The sequence below is a fragment of the Bolinopsis microptera genome, chromosome 9 (genome assembly GCF_026151205.1).
Source record: "Bolinopsis microptera isolate Bmic1 chromosome 9, MBARI_Bmic_1.0, whole genome shotgun sequence".
Lineage (NCBI taxonomy): Eukaryota > Metazoa > Ctenophora > Tentaculata > Lobata > Bolinopsidae > Bolinopsis > Bolinopsis microptera.
Genome location: NC_087080.1, coordinates 15919850 through 15944038, shown reverse-complemented (window position 1 = coordinate 15944038; position 24189 = coordinate 15919850). Strand labels below are relative to the sequence as shown.

The 24189-nt window shown below is 38.5% G+C and overlaps 4 protein-coding genes across 5 annotated transcripts in view; 3 read left to right on the top strand and 1 right to left on the bottom strand.

Annotated features, from left to right (window-relative positions):
• Positions 1–6109: 6109 nt before the first annotated feature.
• Positions 6110–7850, top strand: LOC134820533 (NHP2-like protein 1). Its single transcript, XM_063830968.1, has 3 exons — positions 6110–6222; positions 6428–6632; positions 7597–7850. The coding sequence occupies exons 1-3, from the start codon at positions 6154–6156 to the stop codon at positions 7713–7715; spliced, it is 393 nt and encodes a 130-aa protein (XP_063687038.1). The 5' UTR covers positions 6110–6153; the 3' UTR covers positions 7716–7850.
• A 456-nt stretch (positions 7851–8306) lies between these two features.
• LOC134821115 (GDH/6PGL endoplasmic bifunctional protein-like) lies at positions 8307–11044 on the top strand. Its single transcript, XM_063831779.1, has one exon. It carries the CDS (start codon positions 8357–8359, stop codon positions 10787–10789), a length of 2433 nt encoding a protein of 810 aa, XP_063687849.1. The 5' UTR covers positions 8307–8356; the 3' UTR covers positions 10790–11044.
• A 229-nt stretch (positions 11045–11273) lies between these two features.
• The window catches only part of LOC134820406 (nipped-B-like protein), a 40785-nt gene continuing 27869 nt past the window's right edge, over positions 11274–24189 (top strand). The window contains exons 1-15 of the mRNA XM_063830780.1: positions 11274–11433; positions 11716–11817; positions 12231–12334; positions 12463–12518; positions 12773–13214; positions 13381–13587; positions 13750–13875; positions 13980–14150; positions 14500–14702; positions 21707–21827; positions 22088–22195; positions 22430–22581; positions 22775–22950; positions 23548–23689; positions 23901–24168. Coding sequence (XP_063686850.1) covers positions 11291–11433; positions 11716–11817; positions 12231–12334; positions 12463–12518; positions 12773–13214; positions 13381–13587; positions 13750–13875; positions 13980–14150; positions 14500–14702; positions 21707–21827; positions 22088–22195; positions 22430–22581; positions 22775–22950; positions 23548–23689; positions 23901–24168 — 2521 coding nt within the window. The 5' untranslated portion in view covers positions 11274–11290. The remainder of the gene's footprint in view (positions 11434–11715; positions 11818–12230; positions 12335–12462; positions 12519–12772; positions 13215–13380; positions 13588–13749; positions 13876–13979; positions 14151–14499; positions 14703–21706; positions 21828–22087; positions 22196–22429; positions 22582–22774; positions 22951–23547; positions 23690–23900; positions 24169–24189) is intronic.
• Positions 18977–24189, bottom strand: part of LOC134820409 (uncharacterized) — a 71548-nt gene continuing 66335 nt past the window's right edge. Inside the window, exons 2-3 of one of the 2 annotated variants that reach the window (XM_063830783.1) lie at positions 20620–20739; positions 18977–20440 (exon numbers count right to left, since the gene is read on the bottom strand). In XM_063830783.1, the coding sequence (XP_063686853.1) occupies positions 19270–20440; positions 20620–20738 (1290 nt within the window). In that variant the 5' untranslated portion in view covers position 20739 and the 3' untranslated portion in view covers positions 18977–19269. Of the gene's footprint in view, positions 20441–20619; positions 20742–24189 lie in introns of both variants that reach the window. The other variant, XM_063830782.1, reaches the window with a different exon arrangement.

Genomic DNA, 24189 nt, shown 5'->3' with positions numbered 1-24189 from the left:
GTATAGTCTGCTTATCAGTTGGATTTCTGATAAGATGATCATAGTATCTAGAGTCTAGATTTAGCTTTGCTGTCATGTATGGTTTTCGTAGCGTTTTGTTTGTAGATTTACAGAGTCCGGCACTTAAAGATTCACGATAAAGTTGGTCCGGTGTAAGTGACGGCAGTAGCTCGAGGCAAGTTTCTGGCGTAAAAGTAGGTACCCAAAAACCAACAAACTCTGTCTGCGTACTGTGATTTTCGACGTTTATCTTACCTTCAGCTTGAGGGTTTGCCGAGCAGTGTTTTTGATCTGCGGCAGTGGTGGGGGCACCACTGCCCAGCAACCCCTTTTCAGATGTGTCGCTCTGCGTCGTGGTACTCGAACTAGAGGTAGGGCTGTGGGACTCCAGAGGACTCGAGGGGATCAAGCTTAGGTTAGTAGGACTCGAACTAGGCTCAGAAGACATGGTATAGAGGGTGTAAAAGTAGGTGTAGGATGTAAACTGGTTAACAAGACGTGGCTAAAAGGCAGGTCAGGCCGCGCGTTATCAGCTTATCAGATTACTATCACTATCAGCAGCAACAAAACATTTAGTGTAAATGGAGGAAATGATGAATGGAGGAAATGATGAAATGGAGGAAATCAAAACTCTGTGCAAATGGCTGCACAGCTTGCAGATTCCATCATAAATCAAGAGAATACCCTAAAAATCAACCAAGGGGAGATAGACGAAGTGAAACTGAACATCAAGACAGAAAATGAGAAGTTTTACAAGGATAAACACCAGCAGCTAATGCAAAGACTTCCATCAAGTATTGTCAGGCAGCTGGAATTAATCTCAGAAAATAAATAAATAAATAAATAAAGTCAATTTTTACAGCACAGCAATATATATCTAAATATCAGATCCTCTGTAATCATAATGTATAAAAAAAGGAGCTTTTCTCTGTGCTGAAGGATGAATCAAGGTAGATCATGGTTCTGTTAGCAGGCCACCCTAGTTATGGACAATACATATATATAAAATAATTAAATTATAATTTTAAAATTGTGTCAAGATTGAACTAAAACATAACTCAGGGTAAAATAGACGTATTCCCTTCGTCAAATTAACTATTTACAATACTAAACTTAAACGAACTCCGGGTAAAATAAACGTAATCCCTTTGTCAAACTTGCTATTTACAATAAGTTAATAAATTAATACGGTTGAAAATTATTTCATATTCAATAACAATGTAGCATCAATATAATTGATACAAATGAGGAGCATACATAGCAGTGAGAATTGCACATAACAGGAGGACTGGAGGTATGGAGCAATAATGATTGACAGTGCACCTTTCCACTGATGTTCCTAATTTCCTGTAATTGCTTAATAGGCATGGAAATACTTTGATTGCAGGGGATAGATTGGATTCACTTATGTACTGAGATAACTTAACCGAAATAACATAACTGCCTAGATACATTGGCTAGTGTTGGGTGGGATCATGAATTTATCGTAAGAGTTATCCCCTTGGTAATTCTCATCAGTTAGCACCATATTCATAAGAGTTTCTTTGTATAACTTATAAAATTTCTTAACGTCGTCACACTCTCTAAGGGACTTTGGTAATATGTTCCAGGCCTTAGTTCCTAGATAGTTAAACTCCTTGTGAGATCTTGATTTAGGAGTATAAAGATTGCAGTTTTCTGCCTCACGTGATCCACCAGAAATATACGAGAATTTCCCGATAAAATGCTTTGGACATGTTTCATTGATTATACGGTACACATATGAGCTAAGACAGGAGTGTCTTGTATCCTGACTTCATTGCCTCTGAAAGAATTTGGTTTCACCATGAATAAGACAGAGTGACTACATTGCATTCAGATATAATTTTAAAATAAGCAAGAATCTGTGGCTGTAACCAGGTGAACACCAGGTAAACACAGAGAAAGCTTTTAGTCACTGTGCAGTTAAAGTTTTTAATTCCTTGCCATACGACATAAGATCAGCTGAGTCAGTTATATCTTTCAAGACCAAACTTAAAACATACTTCTTTTCTCTAGCATTTGATTGATTTTGCATTTACATAGGTAAAATGAACTTGTCATGTCTAATTTTCAATTAAACTAAGCTCAGTTAATGTAAGAGCCGCTTTAGAAAGCACTGGAGTTTATCTCCAGGATTAAATTATATCAAGTTATATGATTTAGCTATAAGGCGGTTTATAAATGTTGTATTTATTATTTATTATTATTATAAAGGGGACATATACAAAAAGCTTTTATGTCCCGAACAGGCTGTAACTTCATATTAAGAAAGTATACATTAAAACAATAAGATTTGACACATTAAAAATTATTTTTGAGGAACCGCACTTTCGAAAAAATAAATATTTTCTTTTTCGAAAATTTTGAAAATTTTGAGAAGTCTGTCACTGTTATACCGATATTTCAGTCGTTTATACCGTTTTTTGGCAGATTTTTTTTCCTGAACATTACTTACACTCCGTACAAGAAGTCCTTCAAAGGATTTTATAATTAAAATATAGATGACGAAGTTACAGACCAAACAAGGTCAAAAGAAGCAAAATTGAAATTTTTGTAAAAATCAAAGTTGTATATTTTACCATTCACCCAGGTCATAAGATATCGCTTTTAAAATTCTTGTGAGTGTAGCTGATGATTGTTCAAGTACCATTGCATTTCAGAATTCTCTAAGATTATCAAGTACCACTGCCCATACTCCCTTTATGAGGCCATCAACATTTCAAACCGTACAACGAGTTTAACGGTTATTCTTCTTAATAAATCAAATACTTTTTTGTTCACTGCAGCCAAGCTTTGGAACACTGTTCATAAAAAAATTCTAACCTCAAGCAATTGCCTAGAAACTTCCATTAACTTGATAAAATTGAGAACCAAGGCACTATTATTACAAGTACAGGCTGCTGATTTAAAAGATACTTGGAATCCAAACAATTTTAAATTGCAGTAATCTATTCTAATCGCAGCAGCACACACTTAACACACTTAATATTACTATCATGATTGTATTATAGACTGAAAAGCTCTCAGATCAATTTTGGGCGTTTTTAACCACTTGTTGTAATGTTTTTAATTATTTAATATCTTAACTTAACTAAATTTTTATTCAGATCGAATTAACAAATAATATTTGATAATTTATTCGATAGTTTAGTCTGATATTGATATTGACTATATTGATATTGTTATTATTGAATGAAGTTAACTCCAGACGTACATAATATTACTTCTTTTAACAAAGGGACTTGGAGTATAAACGACCAAGTTAGCATACATTTTCAACCAACCAAGAATTCTGGAGGCAAAGGTGGGTGCGTAAACTTTATGGTCTGTACTCTCCGATCCTGTATCACCCAGGATTCTTTTCGACGTTTTTGGTAAAAGGTATATACCTTCTAGTCAATCTCTTGCTACTCCAAGTCCCCCAAGATTTCTAAACTAAAGTTCGTCCTAGTTATATTATATTATATAAAATATATTTTTTGTTTGCTGTAACTGATACTAAATAAAATTGTTGTTTTCCTGAAATTGTTGTTTTCCTGATCATATCTAACTTTTTGGAATAGGATTTCTCTCAGTTTTGAGTTTTAAGGTATGAAATGTGGCCTAAACGACTTAGTAAAATTCATCGTAAAAAAGAGCCAAACATGGCAGATTTAAGGCTTAAAAACGACTAAAATATCGGTATAACAGTGACAGACTTCTCAAAATTTTCAAAATTTTCGAAAAAGAAAATATTTATTTTTTCGAAAGTGCGGTTCCTCAAAAATAATTTTTAATGTATCAAATCTTATTGTTTTTATGTATACTTCCTTAATATAGGAATATATACTTTCTTAATATAGGAAAATGTTTGCCAATGCACTCATGTTGCCACAATTCGATTATTTAGACACGATCTATTGTAGAAAAATACAAGCATTTCTTGCTATGCGGAGATGTTAATATGCACCTAGATAGAATCTCTGCTCATGTGAGTGAGTGGAACACCATGTACTATCATCTTTTGGGCTTCATCAACTTGTCTACTCACCAACACATAAAAAAGGTCACATCCTTGATCCTGTTATTTCTAGGCACAAATAATTGATATGTAGGCTCAAATAATTGATATGTCGGATACTTCAACTTACATGAGTACCACTGTGCCCTGCTCGGATGCCTTCCGAAATAGCTTTTTTCATAGATCTATGCTGAAATGGAATAGTCTACCAGTATGTATCCGGCAGTCAGAGCGGATTTCTACTTTTAAGGCCAAACTGATCAAGTACCTCTGGGCTGCCGATACAGTCTGGCCAGATTAGCTCATGATCAGTCTTATGAGTCTCAGAAATTTGTTTTTGTTGGTTACAATTCTGTCCGTCCAATTTCCTATCTGCTTGTCCTTTTCTTTTTTCTTTATCAGTTGTAACGGAATTGTAATGAACAAAATCCTTATAATTATTTATGATATGTTTGATTTCTTGTTAATGTTTGTCATTCAAATTTGGTAGACGGCCCCAACGTTAATGTGGCTCTTGCTATGTGTTGGTTCAGCCGAATTAATTATTATATAATCAAGTTTATTTTTCTCGTTAGTTGTCATCCGGCCAAACATTAAGCAACTTATATTGCAGTACCATTTATCATTTAGTAATCAAAATATGTCATTGTAATTTTGCATGGCTGAAATGTAACGCTTGATTTATATATATAATGATTAATTGACTTTTCAAATAAAAAAAATGTCATAAATTTTACTTTACTTTACTTTACTTCTCTGACTCTGCCGAGAATGGAGGAATATTAAGTAGAGGGAACGTCTGTCGGTTACTAAGCGATGAGGAGATAAGGGAAACTCTTTCATATTATTAAGAGTTAGTTCCGTTTTAAATAAGATAGGCTGTGGCACTAAAAGTCTTGAGGTCGAAAAGTAAGTTGTCAAAAGAGGTGCGGTAGTTCAAAGTGTTGAATAAAGGTGTTTGACCTGATCTTCACAGGCTGCCCTCAAAAAGTGATAATGTCACCATCAGTTTAAAAGCTCTTTAGTCATATATTGGATCACACATCCCTCAATGGCATAGAAACCGTAGCTGAGGGGGGAGGGGTCTAGACTCAGAGGAATGAAAACTTGCAAGACTGCAGACAGACTTTTCATTTACTCAGAACCAGTTTAGAGGATATGTGACTCAAAGCCCTGGCCCTCCCTGTGTGAAGTGAGTGCTAAACTTCAGTGAGAGGTCACATTGGAAGGTACCGCTCATCATCTGTCGGTTGAGCTCTTCAGGATATGTTTGGCACCCCTCCTTCCCCCTGGAATTCTTTGTACCCCTAAATTTAAGTATCAAACGTTAATTGGCCGTGATCTGGTTCATATTGTTGTCTAATTGGATTATTTTTCGTATAGAATGCACCACCCTAGCCTCTTACGCTATCCCCCCTCAAGTGCCCTTTGTTACGCCACTATGCGAATTGTGCTCCGCCAATTACATCACATGAAGGACTATTTGCATTTTTCAATGTATCATTAAAGATATATCTTTTGTCAATCTATCTTTTCTGAATCAGTAAATTTCTCAAACAATATATATATAATAAATTAAATCAAGTGATGCAATTGGCAGAGCATGATTTAATCGTAAATCATGAGCAATAGATATCATCTATCCCTCGTAGCTCTTCTCCTTCTCCTCAGGTATCAGGCCGAAGGAGACATATATAGGGGCGTTCCATGCCTTCTTTGCCTTCCCACGTACACCTCTAACTGCTACTAGCTATATATCATTTTTAGAATGAACCATTTAAGATGTTTTACTTAAAAAGGGGACCCCAACCCATGTAGCTGAGACACTTCAGAGCAACTACGCCACTTCACAGCAGGGACAAAAGGAGATCGCGGCATGTACGGAATCGCGATTTTCCCCATTATTTGCGACAAATTTTATGTATAGTTTAATATACCGCGAAATGTAATTCGCGGTATCGCGATTTTTGGCCAAAATAATCGCGAAATCCTTTTGTCCCTGCTTCACAGCACCTACGTTTATAAAGTCTTCTTCAGCCAAAACGGTTGGGAGTAAATTTTTAATTGATGTATCATTGTCTAATGATTATTTTTTAGTTTAGTCTCAGTGAAGCTAATCAAGCGGAGAGAAAATGATGGCTACAGATGATTCAGTTAACCCCAGAGCTTACCCTCTTGCCGATGCTAACTTGACATCCCAGGTAAAATATTCATTTAATAACTAACATATTTGATCCTTTTTAGTGTATACTTATTGCCACTAGGCCTAAGGGCAGAAGGCCAATCCCAGTTAGAGTATAGTAAACTTAAATATAATTCATGATGTTGTGCGAGATCATGGACATGATTTCAATTTCTCGCATCAATAAGCACTGCAATCAATCAATTCAAAATTCTTTCGCTCAGATTTTGGATTTGGTACAGCAGTCCGTGAATTACAAACAGATCAAGAAAGGTGCCAACGAGTCAACAAAATGTCTCAACAGAGGTATCGCTGAGTTTGTCATCATGGCAGCTGATGCTAACCCAATTGAAATCCTGCTTCACATCCCCCTTCTTTGTGAGGACAAGAACATCCCTTATGTCTTTGTTCGCAGCAAGCAAGCACTTGGTGAGTAATAGTGATTAGGATTTATTTGACCGGCCTGGAGTTTTGGCTGCAGAGCCAGAAATGGCCGGATATCATATCTTTTCCGGTAAGCTGGATTTTGCTGGAATAGAACCAGGCGTTTAGAAGAGGACATTTTATGATGCCGGACCTTGCTGGAAAATTAATATTAACCGTTTTGAACCTCCATTGTTTTAAAATGCGTCACGAAAAGCCAATTATTTGTTTGATGTGAGAAGAAAATGGTCCCGCGCTAGCCTACTTGCAACCTGTTCTGATCATCTGCTATTAGACCCTGCCATTTGAACCTAAGGACTTGGCAGGCCCGGCATGCAACTTGATCACCCAACATCGGTCCCTACACCAAATTAACTTGTGCAGTGACACTGTATCCTGTTTATATGATCATTAAAACATGAAGATTTAAAATTTTTAAGTACTTTGTAGCGAAAATTACAAGTTTCTAACTTGTACATCCTAGCGAAAGTTAAGTGTTTCTAAATTCGTCGTACTTTTACCACTGAACTTGCCTTATAGGTATTGATTTCTGGGTCAACACGAAAACGATTCTTGCATAGTTTTAAACATGTATGAATCATACTATAATTTTGGCCGTGCGAACAGCTTACTGAAACACAGAACTAGAAAGAAGCTGAGCTCAGATCCCGTCGTTTTTTTAGTGATTTTCTTTAAAATATTTATAGCGACAGGATAAAATTTCGTGAAAATTGTTTATCAAATTTTCAATTGTTATATTTCCGCTTGATATCCAGTTGATATCCGGATATCCGGTCGGTTCTTAATAGTAATATAACCTATAATATATCTTCACTTCGGTAATGTTCACAAGTTAAAATAACCTCTGTTACTTCAAATTAGGCTGCTTTTCCCGGAGGGTCCCGGTAAACAGGTGAATTAGTATTGTTTCTTGTATGAATTCTGATCAACTAACAGTTTACTTCTCCAGGACGTGCATGCGGTGTGAGCAGAGCTGTTGTAGCTGCCACTGTTACCATCAATGAAGGAAGCCAGCTCAAACCCCAGATTCAAACCATCCATGGGGCAATCGAGAAGCTGCTCATTTAAGATCGGTTTTAATTTATCCAATCAGATTGTTTTTATAAACCTTTTCTGACTACCCGATGATTCTATCGGAGGAGGGATGCCGGATTTTTTACTGATGTATTCGTATTCCTAATTTATTTTAATTTATTTTAACAACATGACTTGTTTCATTGCATACATGAAATCATAAATGATAAATCCATTGAGTAAACATTTAAAGTGACCAATTGAACACATTCAAAGTCTTCGATTAGCCTTGATTGGTTGTAAGGGTCTTTCACATATTACGTTATCAGCCGAGGGGGGGGGGGGGGGGGGGGGGCCGGGGGGATTCTAAATGATTATGCTAGCGTAATATGTGAACGACCCCTAAGAATTACGAAACGGCCAAGTTTAGTCACTCGGTCAAAATCATCGTTTATGTCTGTATATTGTGATTTTGAAGATCGAAGAATGGAGAAGCCGATATTTTATGAGATGGCTCAAACTATTGAAATGTCCGTACTTGCAAATTGCTAGGTAAAATATCAACACAATACAAGTGTGAAAAAGTACTATAATTTGATAACTTTAAATTAAATTAATTTAACATTCTTCTTCTTTCTCAGGTACATACTTTAAATGATCAAGACCTGGGACACGTAAATAAGTTTTGAAAAGACATGAAGTTCATCCATTTTCTTGTTATCATCTTGTCAATCTCATGGGTGCATTCTGCGACTAAGTTTGTCTTGGTGGGCAGTCTGGGTGACCTGGCAAAGAAATATCTCTGGTCAGCTTTAGAGGAGAATGTTTGGAACTCGGATAAAGAGCTGGAAATATATGGAGCCAGTAGGAACCCTGTTCCAGAGGGACAGTTGAAATTAGCTGAGATATTGGATAAATTGCCAAAACGTTATTCGCCCCTGGACGGTCTGGAAGAAAAGTTAAATGCAGCTTTCAGCAAACTTCCTGATGGAAACAAGATTTTATCAGAGAGTAAAGAAACAGCCAATGTTATACTTCAAAAACTGAATGTATTTGGAGAAAATCTCAAAGAGAAAACAAATGGTTTGTTTAATAAGTTAACTCAGCCCCATAGTGAGATGAAAAATGATTTTTCTCTACTTTTCAATGCCATTTCTGATGTTGGGGAGAAAGTTTTCGATGGCGGACAAGATGCTCTTGGTAAATTTCTCCCTGAATTTAATAAGGTTGTTGATGATTTTGCTAAAAAATCGCCAAAGTCATCGGAGGAACTGATGTCAGCTATTAAGATTCTTCTCAAACACAGTCAGGGCCGGTTGTCTGAAAGTAAAGATGCTGCAATTGGTTTCCTTAATGGTATCTTAATGGCAGGTACGCCATTTCAAGACAGAGTCACCTATCTCCAACTTAAAACTGATGCTCACTTTGCAGATTTTTGTGGGGATGTAAAAAATGGGCTGGTAATATTCTACCTTTCCATTCCTCCTTCAGCTTATATTACTACATCTGAGATGATCTCAAAGCACTGTAGAAAAGATGGGGTCACACTTAGGGTTGCATATGAGAAACCGTTTGGTTACGGATTGGACTCAGCTGAACAACTCTTCTCCTCCCTTGATCGTCTAATCGGAAACGATAATATCTACCTAATTGATCATTATCTTGGAAAATCTATCACACAACAAATTCCTCTCCTGAGAAGATCAGATAAAGAGATTGAAGCGCTGCTAAACAATGATAATGTACAGAGTATTCATGTTCGTCTTCTTGAAGAGGTGGACTGCGAAGGACGCGCTGGGTACTATGACAAAAGTGGTGTTTTTCGTGATATGTTACAAAACCATGCTACTGAACTTCTAACTCTAATCACTGCAGATGTCAATAGACCTGACTTTGCTGCTGCAAAATCCGAGGTTTTGAAGTCGCTGACAAAGCCAAATAAGCACCAAGTTGTGGTGGCTCAGTATCATAGTTACCGAGAACATGTGGGCGGCAAGTCATTGACACCAACGTTTGCTTCAGTTTTGTTTTTGTCTGATTTAAGTCGTTGGGAAGGGGTCCCCCTAATTTTGACTTCTGGTAAATCGCAGAATTCTGATAAAAAAGATATTGAGGTCAATCTCAAATCAGGCGGTAGGCTTCACATCAACTTCAAGCCTCCTGAAATTAAACTGAATGGCAGAAGCCTGCTACCTGAGTCCTTTACCGCTGCAAGTAACAGCTACGTAACCCTTCTGAGCAACGTCCTGGATGGCAACAAGACTCTTCTCCCCGACATCAACACAGTCCTTGCTTCTTGGAATATCTGGGATCACGTGATCAACCTAAAACACAGTCTCCTACTCCATCCCAACCACAAAAACATGGCAGTGAGTAACTTTGGCAAGTTTCTAATAGCTGGATACACTGAAAACCCCATGGAAGAAGAGCATATCAAGTTTTTTAACAAAGCGTTCATGGTAAGCGACCACGAGGAGCACCTGTACGAGCATGTGGTCCATGATATTGTGCGGGTTATTGGGGAGACTTTAGAGGGCTCAGACAAAGTTCACATAGCTGTAAGTGGAGGTAGCACTATTCTGGGGGTTTACAAATATTTGGTAGCTTATTCCAGTAAGAAGAATCTGCCGTGGAAGAAGGTTCATATTTGGCAGGTGGATGAACGGTGTGAAGCTGCACATGCTAATGCTAGGGATTTAAAGGAGTTCTTGTTAGGTGACATTCCGGACATTTCTCCGTCTCAAGTGCATTTTATGCCAGTTTCTGAAGCTGGCTGTGGTGACATATCTGCATACCAGAAGGAGTTTTTATCTGCTAATCCCAAAGGAAAGTTTAACTATATAATTCTTGGCTTAGGAAGTGATGGTCACACAGCGTCTTTATTTCCCAGTTCTAAACCAATCTCAAAGACTGCAGATTTCAAACACGTTGAGGTTGATACGGGAATCTCGCCTGGGAGAATGACAGTCACATTTGATCTGATCAATAGATCTGATTGGGTGTCGATATTGGTAACAGGATCTGATAAAAGAGATATTATCAAAGATATCAAACAGGGAAAGAAGTTCCCAGTTTCTGAGGTTGTTAATGCTCAGTTGACGTGGTTCATTGACGAAATTCTGCTTTAAAATGTTAAAACCGATCTTTTGTTATTGTTCCGTTACCGCTGTATTGAGTTTTTACATGTTTTTTTACATGTTTTTCATTTTGTTTTTGACTAACTCAGACCCATTTAGATGAATTATGTTTTGTTGATTGTATTTTGTTTCAGTTTAGTTTTAGCTTGATTTTTTTCCTTTTGAAGTTGTGATGATATATTGTAAATAATTGTTATATATATATATATATATACTTGAATGAAATATATCAATTGACATATTAATTTCCACAAAATAATTAAGTTACGGAGTCTTATTGTTTTTTTCATATTAAATAATCTTCTTATAAAAATCCATCAAAAACTTACGTTAAAAAATACCACAAAATTCTCTAGTACGATCAACCGCGTAAACTACAAATTATTGTGTTATTTACTTTTCTTGCACTTTCATCACATAAAATATACACATACAACATGTATTTACACATACTTACACATATTTACACTATTTATAGTGGTGTTGTGATGTATGACTATGGGTGAGAGCAGTAACGCTAAGCTGCCCCTGGATCGTGTGTCTCTGTGCGGTGTTACTAGCTTGTGCGATGTGCTCCCTCAACTCTCATTCCCCTCCCCTATACCCAGCACCCAGGAGAAGAGCCTTCTCTTCAGGTATGTGTCATTTACTGAGTTATTTCACCTTGTTTTTACCGAGTTATTTCACCTTGTTTTTACTAAGAATGTTTTCTATCTTTATCAAAATGATTCTGCCCTGTAGCAGCAAAATGTTACTTTGTATTTCACGTCAAGATCTTAGTTTTACTTTACGCCCTACTTCATTTAGATGTTTTACGCATTTCTAAACTTTCATGTTATACGGCTCTTTCAACTTCTTTACTCACCCTAATTGTCCATTTGATATCACACTTAAAACTACTTATCCCAACTTTTCAGCTCGACGGTTTCAGAGAAATCCCAGCATCTGACCAGCAAATTCTCCGATCTTCTTCTTAATCACGTGACAGAAGCTATTGACAGTGTCAGCACTCAACACATGTTAGATTTATTATAATCCGTATTTTTAGAAAAGTGTTTTTTATTTCAATAATTTTATTATTTTTCTAAAAGTATTTTAGTTCTGGCAGTGGGAAACAGTTTACGGTAGTGTTGCACGGTTTTGATTAAAGAAAGACAAAAGGCGCCTTCATTCTAGATAAATTCTGCTTTTTATCTTCGTTAATAAATGTACCGCGGCCGTCACGTCATGTTAGTTGCAAATATTCCAAAATAAAATACCCTGCGAAACATTAGATGCACATACGCTATGCTTTGTTATTTACCATATTTAGAATTTGAGGGACACTTATTTTCACAATTCACTGCCAAATCTACAAAATTATAATTAATTTGCTCTATGAAATTATCTTAGTTTTATCTGAAGACTCAAATTATCCCTACTTTGTCTTCAGAGAACTCAAAAATGAAAGAGAAAAAATGGACTACTCGGAGTCCTACTCTAGCATTGTCCAATCTATCTTGAAGAGAACACCTCAAGTCTTCAATAACATAGCCGGTGAGTGATGTACTACTAATGTGCTGACATTTCTGACATCTTGTACCGTGAGGGTATATCTCTTTGTTTATCTTCGTTCTCGCACCATGGCTCCTATTTTTCTACTTAAATCATATCCACGATTTCAGGTGTTGCCAGAAACAAGAAAAAGGTAGATTCATCATCCAATGGAGATAAAGCACAGGTTTTTTCATTGTTATTAAGTTCACAGGGTGCGAATTCGCGCTAAAACTTTCATAAAATGGGGCACAAAAGCCTATACATCTTTAGTACTAGCAAAATTATTACTTTCCTGCGTGGAAAGTTTGACTTTTCACTATTTTCGCGTTGAAAAACTCTCGCGCGTAGTGCGCGTTTTCCCACGCCTGTACGGCATGTACCCTGTATCTTTTTCCTTTATCTCCGCTAGCTGAAATAATTTAACAAGTGATTCCACAGGAGCAGACCACTCCCTCAAAAACCTCCTTCATGATGGAAGACCTGCTCGATAAAAAGAAAAGTTCGAGGAGGCCTGAGGAGAACACTACTCCCAAAAAGTCTAGAAAGCAGCTTGAAACTGAAGAGCTTGATTTTCTCCTCGCCCAATCTCTGTCAGGAGGTGGTATCGGCGAATCTGTGCGTGGCAGGAGGAATCGTGGAGCCAGAGGATCCGATGACCAGTTTTCACCCGAGAAACAAACCACTGATCCAAAGATCAAACCTCGAAATATGAAACGAAGTACTGCTCAACCTGCCAAGTTCAACCTCAAGAAACACCAAAAGAAGAAGACGTTTGCTCTAGAAAGTTCCGACGAGGACGATACCCCAGCTTTGGATATCAACCCGGAGGATTTGAGACCTGAAAATATTGCTGAACCTGCTCCGGAGCCTGAAGATTTAGGTTTTATTACAATACCTTTTTTAGGGCATAAGAAAATTGTAGGCGAGAGACATATGACTGGAAGGAAATTAAAAGCTTTCTGGATGTAGGCATTTCGAAAAATTATACAATGTTACCTTGTCAAAATGAGATAACAGTTAATCTTTAATGCGATTGATTTCCACAGTTGCCGCTGATGATGAGACCGCTGATCAAGATGAGGATGGAGATGAAGATAAAATAACCTCGCACGTATTTGAAGATAAGGAACTACTTATAGAGAAGGACGAAACAAAAGAAGACGGAAAAGAAGACGGAAATGAAGACGAGGGCGTGGAACTGGAAGAGGATATGGACGTACAGCAAGAAGACGTTGAACAAGACGAAGATATCGGTACGGACCATTACATGATTACAATGCACTGATATTTTGAAATGGTCGTCGGCTTGTAATTCCTTTTGTCAGTTATCACCTTAATTGTTAATGATCCAAACTTGAAAAATCTCAAGTAATTAGTTATTAAACTAAACGCTCTCAATGACAGTATCGTTTCAGACGAAGATTTATATTCGAATGAAGAGGATGAGGATGATGAGTACGTACCCAAAACGAATCGTCCGAAAAAGATCAATCTTCTAAAGAAAGAAAATGGAAAGACAAAGTCTCTTCGTGACATCAAAGGTATTTGCTGTTATTTTTTAATCACATTATTGAATTAAATATCAAATTATTCTCTCGAGAAAATATAGCTACTCTCGTCCAAAGCTAGCAATATATCATTTTAGTGGAAAGAAGTGAGAAGCTGAAGAAGGAAGCTAAGCAAGCAAAACAGCAGCTTATCAACGAGGACGATATGTCTGATCCCTTGCAGTCTGCCAGCTTCAAGAGATTCTCTAAACTTCTCGACATCATATTCGAACACGAGGATGAGATGGTTCCTGAAAATTTCAAACTTAGTAAGTTTTCAGAAGAAATGGAAATTAGACTCTCTTTCAAGCAGCAACAGAAAGTCCTGTGAAATTTCGGGGTGCAAATTCAAACTTAGTAAGTTTTAGAAGAAATGAAAATTAGACACTTTAAAAGTGTTCTGAAACTTCGTGGTACAGTAAAACCCCGATTTACCACGGAGTTTGGGGATAGGAAACAGCTGCGGCTAATCGGGGTGTGAAACCCTATTTGGGGAAAGAAAATGGCCGCGGTATATCGGGGTTTGCGGTAAATCGGGGTATAACAGTACATGATGACGATGTTGAATTTTATACGTAAATATCACCCTTATCTTCTCGCTAATCATCCTCCCATAAGGTGCCGTAGAAGATGATGACTTTGAGCCAGCCCCCGAAACCTTACTCTCCCTCCGAAAGTTGGAGCTGCTGAGCGCGGAGGCAGCTAAGTTGAAGCAGATGAAAGTGCTGAACTGTATTCCTCAAGATAGACTCGTGAGACTTCTGAACATTCTGGACAGACACATCAGAGACAGCGTCAGACTTCCTCTTAATCCTGAACCGGTTAGTTTACGAAGGACTCATTTATAGAGACATCCTCCTGACAATTATAGAGACATCGTCCTGAAACTTGACTAACCATTTCGTTTCTAAAAGTCTACGATAATACTTTTAACCTTTTTTTGCGTGAGTTACCAAGTCACCAAAGCTTTGAATTTCCTGTGAAGGGATGAACACCTTGCTTAAAAGTCCTAAAGTCCGGCAGGCAGATCGATCCAAATTATCTATACTCACTGAAACGAACCCTAGATCTAGTATTTACTATCAGTACTCACTGCTCAGTACCTTCCTATTAATCTTATTGATAGTTATCTCAATATCTCATCCTCCGTAAAATCAGTCTAGTCTCAGAGTCTCTGAACATTTAAAAATATAATCGATGTGATAATTCCCAGCAGCCCTCATGCACTGAAGTTATCGCAGTGCAGTGTTAGATATCATAATGATGCACATATTTTTCAATGCATATTGCATAGAACAGCTTAAAAGATTAAACAGCTCTATTAACAAGATCAAATGAGATTTGGGCTGCATTGATCACGCACATAATGCATTTAACAATAAAGATATGGGAGCTCTTCCCGCACAAGTCTGCCTATGCCCTATGATACGAGGCCAAAGTAGATGACTACCATATTATAGTAGTCCAACTCTCGTCCATTTAGTTTTCTTCCTTCCATTAAAAATTTAAACACCAACTAAATTAGTTCCCTAGGGGGCCGGGGGGGGGGGGTACCAATGGCATAAATGGCATAATGGAGAATTGGCCAAGCAAAATTTCCATTTATGCCATGAAATTTCTATGCCATTTGACGATTTTTATGCCATTTGTCTCCATTTTATGCCATTCGAAATATGAAATTTTAAAACTTTGAACTGAGAATTTAATAACGAATAGTCTGCACCCCACTAGTACTGTCCACCTTTATCTCTATTTATTGTACTGACCCTGGCCCTGGTCATTAGAAACACCCCTAAAAGTTCGTTTTTTGACAAAAAATTTAAAACTTCTGTAATTTCATTTCTGTTTTAGTTACGCATTTGATTTTTGGTATGCGCATAGAAAATCGATACGGCTTTAAAATGAGATGTTCGGCGACCTCCTAGCTCACTCACTAGACTCAGTAGGAGTGATTTAACTGCGAGGGACAATTGACTAATTGAGGCTAACAAATTAGCCTCACCACTTTCAAAAAAGAACTTTCTCATGTTACGTCCATGATATCCAAGTTGCAAGTATAATCCATAGTGATTATACTTTATCGAGATCTAAGCTTTAAATATTCGAGGTGAAAATGAGGCTAACCACCTTTTGAGAGGGTGAAATGAGGCTAACTAGTATACTTTTGTGTATATTTTCGAGTTGGTTCGGTATTGTGACTATCTAATATGTCAACAATAAAGATCGATTCATCCTCTTCAAACTCAACATTTCAGAAATCGCCGAGTCTACTTGTAGGAGGCCAAAATGAGGCTAATAAATAATTCAACCGCATTTTAACTTTAATGTACGGAAACAGGTTAACAGCTCACACGTTACTTGATATCCATGTTGCACATGAAATTCCTTGGGATTATATTTAATCGGTATTTAAGCTTCAAATATTCGAGGTGAAAATTAGGCTAACCACCTTTTGAGAGGGTGAAATGAGGCTAACAAGTATACTTTTGTGTATATTTTCGAGTTGGTTCGGTATTGTGACTATCTAATACGTCAACAATAAAGATTGATTCATCCTCTTCAAACTCAACATTTCAGAAATCGCCGAGTCTACTTGTAGGAGGCCAAAATGAGGCTAATAAAAAATTCGACCGCATTTTAACTTTAATGTACGGAAACAGGTTAACAACTCGCAAGTTACTTGATATCTATGTTGCACATGAAATTCCGTCGGATTATAGCTTCAAATTTTCGAGGTGAAAATGAGGCTAACCACCTTGTGAGAGGGTGAAATGAGGCTAACAAGTATACTTTTGTATATATTTTCGAGCATGTTCGGTATTGTGACTATCTTATGTCATGTGTCAACAATAAAAATTTATTCATCCTCTTCAAGCTCAACATTTCAGAAATCGCAGAGTCTTCTTGTAGGAGGCCAAAATGAGGCTAATAAATGATTCGACCGCATTTTAAGTTTTAACTTTAATGTACGGAAACATGTTATAGACCCACTATAAAACTTGTAATTGTAGCCCGAAGGTTATTGAGACTTTATCGAAACTTATGTGAGGTTGGATTGAGGCTACCTTCCCTCCTTGAGGCAAAATTGAGGCTAACAGATACACTACGCAGACAATTGTCACTGTGCCAGCTGTCAAGTAGTTGCTGAGCAGCAGCAGCAGTTAGATGAAGAAAATGAAGTTGAGGAAGGAAATGTATTAGAGCTGTTGGCTAGAGTAGGCCCCTTACTTCTATGGAGCTCTCTGGCCAATTGCTCTGGCAATGCTCTCCATGGGGCCATGTAATATCACATGATCTGATATCATGCCAAATTAGACTCTAAACTATAAAGTATAATAAAGATGGAACTGTTTGAGAAAAAACATTTTTCGTTACTTTGAAAGAGAAGTAGAAATCAGACGTACCTTGATCTTATATGTACTTGTGACGGTCTTGTTTTGTATTTAACTCTGCTGAAGAAGCAATTCCCTAATGCTGAAATCGTCACTTATTACCTTGGAAGTGATCAGAATGAGCAGCTGTTTGCATTTATTCGGGTTTCTTTTTCATCTGGTCGCTCAAGATATATGGATGCGATAACTATGGCCCATGGAATGGAGAGAAAGAATGTGTACAGTGCTTTATCATTACATGAAGACACATCTGCAATTGCACATGCACGTGGAAATACAGTTTTGCATCCTACAGTTCACCTCAAAAAGGTTAAATCTACAGGCCAGAAAGCAGAACGAGTGAAATGGACTGGTGGTATGATAAGCCTAGGCAAGTTGGCAAAAACGCTGGACAGGGCATCGAGGGACTGCATTCGAGAAGGGAAAAGAAACAATTTCCCTGTGTTCGCCGCAGTCGCAGATCCTGAAGAACGGAGTGGGAAGCCAATCGTCCATGGCCAAGAACTTTCTTGGGAAGCTGTAGATGATGAAGCTGGATGCCTCGAGGACGAGGACGACTTAGCTTATGAGGTAGAACCTGGAGTTGATGATTGTGATGATGGAGAAACGATATCAACAGATAAATATGGAACACTATCCTTCCGGTCTTTTGAGACACTCACGCTCAATGGAGGAAGAAGCACTTTATCAACAAAATCTCGTCTTTCAAGATTTAAGGGGGACGCGTTTGGAGTGTCTTCTGATGTTCGCATATACAATCAACCTGAATGCGGATGTTCAACAGTTTTGAAAGCTGGCAGTACAGAAACTCTTAAAGTCTTCAAATCTCAGCAGAACTTTGCAACAGGAGTGGTTAGATTTATTTCTTATAAGTCATGCCCGATGAAGTACTACTGCCAGGAACATAGCCTAATCAATGGATCTCCTAATGTATGGCTACTCGTCGAAGACAAATACATCAGATGCATTGTTCCTTGATGACATTCAAAATCGTTGTGTTGTCAATGTTTGTATTCTTGAATAGTGAAATGTTTGGTATATATTTGATATAATACATTTCTATTTTCTTTATTTAGTTATTTGTCATATGAATCTTTGACTTTAACGATCATTCCAAGCGTTATAAAGCATGAAACATGTCTCTTATTCAAGTACTAATAGTATTTGCGAATCTAAAGTCATCCTAAAGGTCAAATATGAAGACCTAAATTAATGGCATAAATTGGCATAAATGGAGAATTGGCCAAGCTAAATTTCCATTTATGCCATGAAATTTCTATGCCATTTGACGATTTTTATGCCATTTGTCTCCATTTTATGCCATTGGTACCCCCCCTTCCCTAGCCATAGCCCTACTATGCAGTTAAAATTGTTCGCATTGTTCGATCCTATTTATGTTATGTGATGAGTAAATTGTATTTCTAATGGTCGCTGCTTTGCAAACATTCTGTTTATTAGTCACATAGTTGTAATTAATTGACTGGACTCAGAGTAATTTTAAGTGAGGATAGTTAAAGAACGCAAATAATTGTTTGAATGTAAAGTCCTTGATAAATTTAATTGTTGCGCCCCGCGCCGGACGTCTGCTCTCTGTACTATCCGAGGCCTTACAACTTTACAATAAGTCAAGACTTAAAATAACAATATGGCTCTTTTATGATTTTCACTTCTATTAATGGTTTGTAACAAATAATAATGCAAAATTGCGCTGCAAAGACAAATTAACAATGCTAAATTATCGATAATATGGGCAACATTTATTGTTTCAAACAATAAATATAGTCATAAACACTGCAAAACTGTAATCATCTAAAGAAATACCCCGTAGGCCAAAATTAAAACCTCAAATTGACAGAGTCTTGACAATAGCATCACCAAAACAGATAAAACGTTAGTCTATCAGCTTAGCTTTTAATCGATATTAGTCTAGTCCAGAATACCTTTATCAGACCAAACCAAGCTGGAAGTTCTGAGGGCTTGCAGGGTTGTAGGTTTACTAGTACACAAAGGATGTAGTGTAGAAGTGGGGTTGAGTATAAGTGGGTTGCGTTCCTGTGGTTCCGGTACCAGTGTAGATGCTCTCCATGAACATCTCACACTCTGGGTTCCAGTTCAGATGCCAGTTCTTCAGTTTCTCCTCGACTGTTGGATCCTGTAGATTTACCCGGTTGATGAAGCCAATGATGCGGCCCAGCGAATCAACGGCAAAGAGATCTCCAGGAGCAGCGAAGTATTTGGTTGTAACCTTGTTATCCTCGTCTTGAAGGAGTCTGACGTCACTGTTCCGGGTCTGCATGTACAGGTCAACTGTAGCGAACCGGGTCTTACTTTGAGGAACGGAGTCTGCCACCACCACGTAGCTTGGGGAGTTCCATCTCTCGGACAGATCAATGAGGTCCCGGAGTAGTCCATTAACTGTGAACTCGTCCATATCAGCTCGGATGAAAACCAGAACAGTGAGAGCCCTGCCTTGTCGGAGGTTCCTAAAACTAACCCCGTTCAGTTCCCACTCTTCAGGGATCCGGCAGTAGAGCCACTCGTGCTGGAGCTCATCACATACGCTCTTTCTCTCCTTGGTTGCTACCATCACCTCCTGGATTACGTTCCTCCAAAGTAGGTTAGTGTCGGCGTCCTGCTTCCTAGATCTGATCAGAATGGCATCTCTCAGGAACCTTATCATCCTTCCCCATTGGTCGACCAGGTACATATCGTTTCTCTTGGACCTGAACTGTCTTGTCTCGTTGAAGAATTCCCCGGTATTCTCGATCTGGTAGTCTCCCAGTGTATCCCAAAAGTTGCTCAAGTCATTATCCTGGTGTAAAGAGACCCAGGGACCAACGCTGAATCGCTTAGCTAGTCTGTTCTTCATCATGTTGAACTTCTTTTTGGAGGGTTCGAAGTTCCTGTTGATGGCAAACACTCCCATGTCGACGGCTTCATCTTGTCTTCGAGGATTGTTCGAGTACTCCTCCCATCTTTTGGAGAGCTGGCCAGCAATGGCAGCATTGGACTGGCAGGTACCGCACTGTGCCTCAGCTAAGTAGATAAGATGAGGTTTGCCCTCAATGTTGGAGTAGTATTCCCAGCTTCTGAGCGTCTTCTCGTTCGTAATCTTGAGTTCAGGCAGTCTACCACACAGGTTGGGGTGATCTTGCCAGAAATAAGGTCTGAAACAAGTTCATTTTGTAATTATTGTCTTTTTCAAATGTTGTTTATACGAAAAAATATAATTTTCATGAACAATGAACATAGTGTATCGATCTATACTACTGCCTCTAATCGATTTTAAAAGTTCTCGCTCTTTTCTTAGCAGGCTGCCAATTTGTTAATTTAGTCTGGAGCTTACCTGTAGTATTCGCCGATCATGGAAGGGGTTGGGGTAACGAAGGAGGTAGTTGTAGGTGCTACTGTTTCATCAGCAAGTGCTGCGGCAACCAGCACTGCTAGTACTGCTGTCAACAACATCCTGGCAAACGGATCACGGGGTTATTGTTGGTAAATAGTTGTACAGCTGAGGAGAGTTGCTTCTTGGATTTGCAAATAGTAGAGGCTGCTTATTAAACAATATGAAATATCGGGTTAATTGCAACATAAAATGCAGCGATGGACAGTGTTTACGCAAAAATTCGCCGCTAAAGCAAACAATACGCAAGTATTAGGGAAGCTGATGATTATAAGTAGTTTTAAATAGCAATTTCCTAATAAACAAATCAGAAAATGTAACACTTCATCTTGACATGTTGCCACAAAAGTGTTGACCAAAAAATGAAATACTTATGCAAACTATGCAGTATATTTGCAATTTAAACTCTGCAAAATTAAATTCTGAGCTGCAAGCTTTTGTTTCAAATTTAATAAAGGTTTATCGTCAATTTTAAAAGCGTGGACATGCATACGTGGCATTATCTGACTAACGGTAACACTAGTGTCAGGTGACTTGACAGAAGAGGCTTCTTTGAGGTAACCCAACCAAGCTTGTCTGAGTAAATAACACCATTTTCCCCCGCGATTAGATAAGGGACCACAATAATTGTATATTTCCTGACTGAATAATATTTCATATAGGTTCGGTTTCCGTCCAGGTCTGGAGGCACCACATCGCGTTGCAAACAATTTTGTTACGTGTTTTCGGGAAAGTTCCATTGATAAGCCTCCACTATCTTGACAGGAAGTTAAATTTGCGTGCAAGGAGAGAATAGTGTGCACCAGCGCTGGAAACTTTCCGCCTGACTTCCCATCACGCACTTAATCTAATGAATTCAACCGGGAAACTTGTTGTCGGTAACCTACCACCGTATCTCGAAATAGTGTCCGCCGACTACAATGATGTTAGATCAGATTATCGGGTGATCTAAACTGCAAAGTGTAAACACCGACCTTATTATATTGTACAGTAATAAAAATGATGTAATTTAACTAATCTGTGTTCTCAGGAAACTCTAGAGGAGGAATTGTATACTTATCAGAAGAAAGCCCTGTGCAGAATGCAAGTTTCTGCTGAAGCGGCTATCGCTTCTTTTCAAATCCTGACTTCTCCTGATATGCCCAAAGCAGGTACGCTTATAGCCCTTCTTTCCATGACCCGTCGAATCTGTAACTCATCCACAAAAATCTTCCCTTGTAAGAATATAATAACCCCGTGAATAGTAATACTGTATCGCCTATTTTGTTCCGGTGACGTACCTACCGTTCATCCGGCCGGAGATTTAAGCTTCCGGTCATGATATGACTTATTTTTTATATCTCTATTTAGAACTCCTAAATTAGATTTGTATCATGTGACAAATGAGCGACTGATAACCAAACCCCGTTAGTGTACCTGGAGGATGTTATTGAGAGGACTGTTTTGTTTATCAAGTTTCATCTCATTGACGGTGTGTACCCTGCCTACGATCCTGTCTACGCTGATCCGAAGGGAAAAGGTAATGTTTCCATGGAGATTTGAGTTCCTAAACATCCGAGATAATTAACAGATAATCACTCGAGACGAAAATGAAAAAGATACATTTTGTTAAATTACCGTTGAACTCTTGAGGTCGAATGTTATAACAATTATAAGTTTCGAGCCCAAAACCGATTCACAAAGAATGAACATTGAGTTTGTTAAAGTAAACCCTGAACATAGCAAACAGTTCGAACATTCCCCACATTCCCAGATGACGGACAGTCAGTGAAAAGTAAACGTAAGAAGAGTATTATGCCGACTAACAAACTTCTCGTATCGGTCTATAACCGGATAGTGGAACTAATGGAGCTGTTCCCGCCCTTACTTTCTCTGCAGACTCTCCCTGATACCCTGGTCCTTCAGGTAATTCAACTGTCCTCGGCAATTTTTTGGGATTTTATACATCTTCGGCAATTGCAAATACCCAGTTTAAGTAAGCATACAACTTTTGATCCCACTTTTGAAGCCATTTTACTTATATGGTTGAAGGTACATAAAGTTGATTTGATTAACCAGTATAAGTACCACACCCACTCAAGTAAACACAACTGTTCAGATATCGACCCTGTCCGTATCTCCGTTCTTTGTAGAGAATGTAGGTACCCTGCAACTCGCTGCTTTGTCTGTCTGTAGAGGAATCTTTTGTCTGTACGAGAAACACAGACAGATTATTCTAGACGATATTTTCTCTTCTCTCGCAAGGTTACCCTCGTCTAAACGTAACTTCCGAAGGTAAGAACTGTTCAATACATACTTCATCTAATTGCATTCGTCCATCTAGTATCTAGAGATGGGGGGGGGGGGGGGGGGGCAATGACTACTTTTGGGGACTTGGGGGAATTACGTCAACGATTTTACCCAGAGTCCCCATTATTTTTAGTCCCCATTAGTCCCCAAAAGTCTCCATTAGTCCCCATTTAGATGATTTTTAGTCCCCAAAAGTCTCCATTAGTCCCCATTTAGATTTATCCTACTCTTATCTTGGACAAAACATCTCGATCGTATCGTTATTAAACTAACTTGAAAACCATAAATAACTGTCAAAAATTCTGGGGACTTATGGGGACAAATGGTGAATTACGTCAACGAGTTGACCTCTAGTCCCCATGATTTTTAGTCCCCATTAGTCCCCAAAAGTCTCCATTGGTAGTCATTGGCCCCCCCCCATCTAGAGTCAGAGACTCTAGATACTAGATAGATCATAGATTAAAACTGTATTTTACTATGCCATTTCCTAAGAAAATCGCGTTCATTTTACTTCAATCTTGGCCCTGTTAATGTTATTCAATATAGGTATCTAGTAATCATTCACTTGTCCTTTTTTCACAGTTACACCCTGTCCAACGGAGATAGTATACAGATGGTAACAGCACTAGTCCTACAGCTCATACAGTGTATCATCAAAGTGCCAGAAGTGGAGGAAAAGAAGGAAAAGTCGAAAGAGAGAGGGGTCGCAGAAGATAGGGACCAGGTAAGAAGCAGATAAACTGGCAGTTTATTGTTAGCGCACGAAAATTAAAACTAGAAACAATTTCTAGTTTCCATTCAGCTCAAATCGGTCGCCAAGATACCTTTTTTGGCAGTCAAATACTTTTGAGCCAGGATTTTAAGGACACGCTCGAGCGTGCTCCAGCCTGTTTCACTCAGAATGCTTCCTATTTATTGAGTGACTAATTTTCCAGGACGAAGAATCCCCTAGACGAAGTAAGAAGAAAAAAGGGAAGAAAGGAAGAAGGAAAAGGAGCTCGGAAGACGAGCACCCCGCTACACCGCCTCCCGTGCCTGAAGAAAAGCCGGAAGTTCAGGGGGTGGTTCTAGCGAACGGTGAAGTGAGTGGAGCTCCCAAAGAGTACTACGCTCCGGACGCAGATGTGTTGATCGTGTCCTCTTACGAGCAAGCCCTGCTCACTGCTCATCACTTCTTGTCCGCTTTTCTCCGGAAATGTTCCGGTAAGTGTTTGGATGATGTTT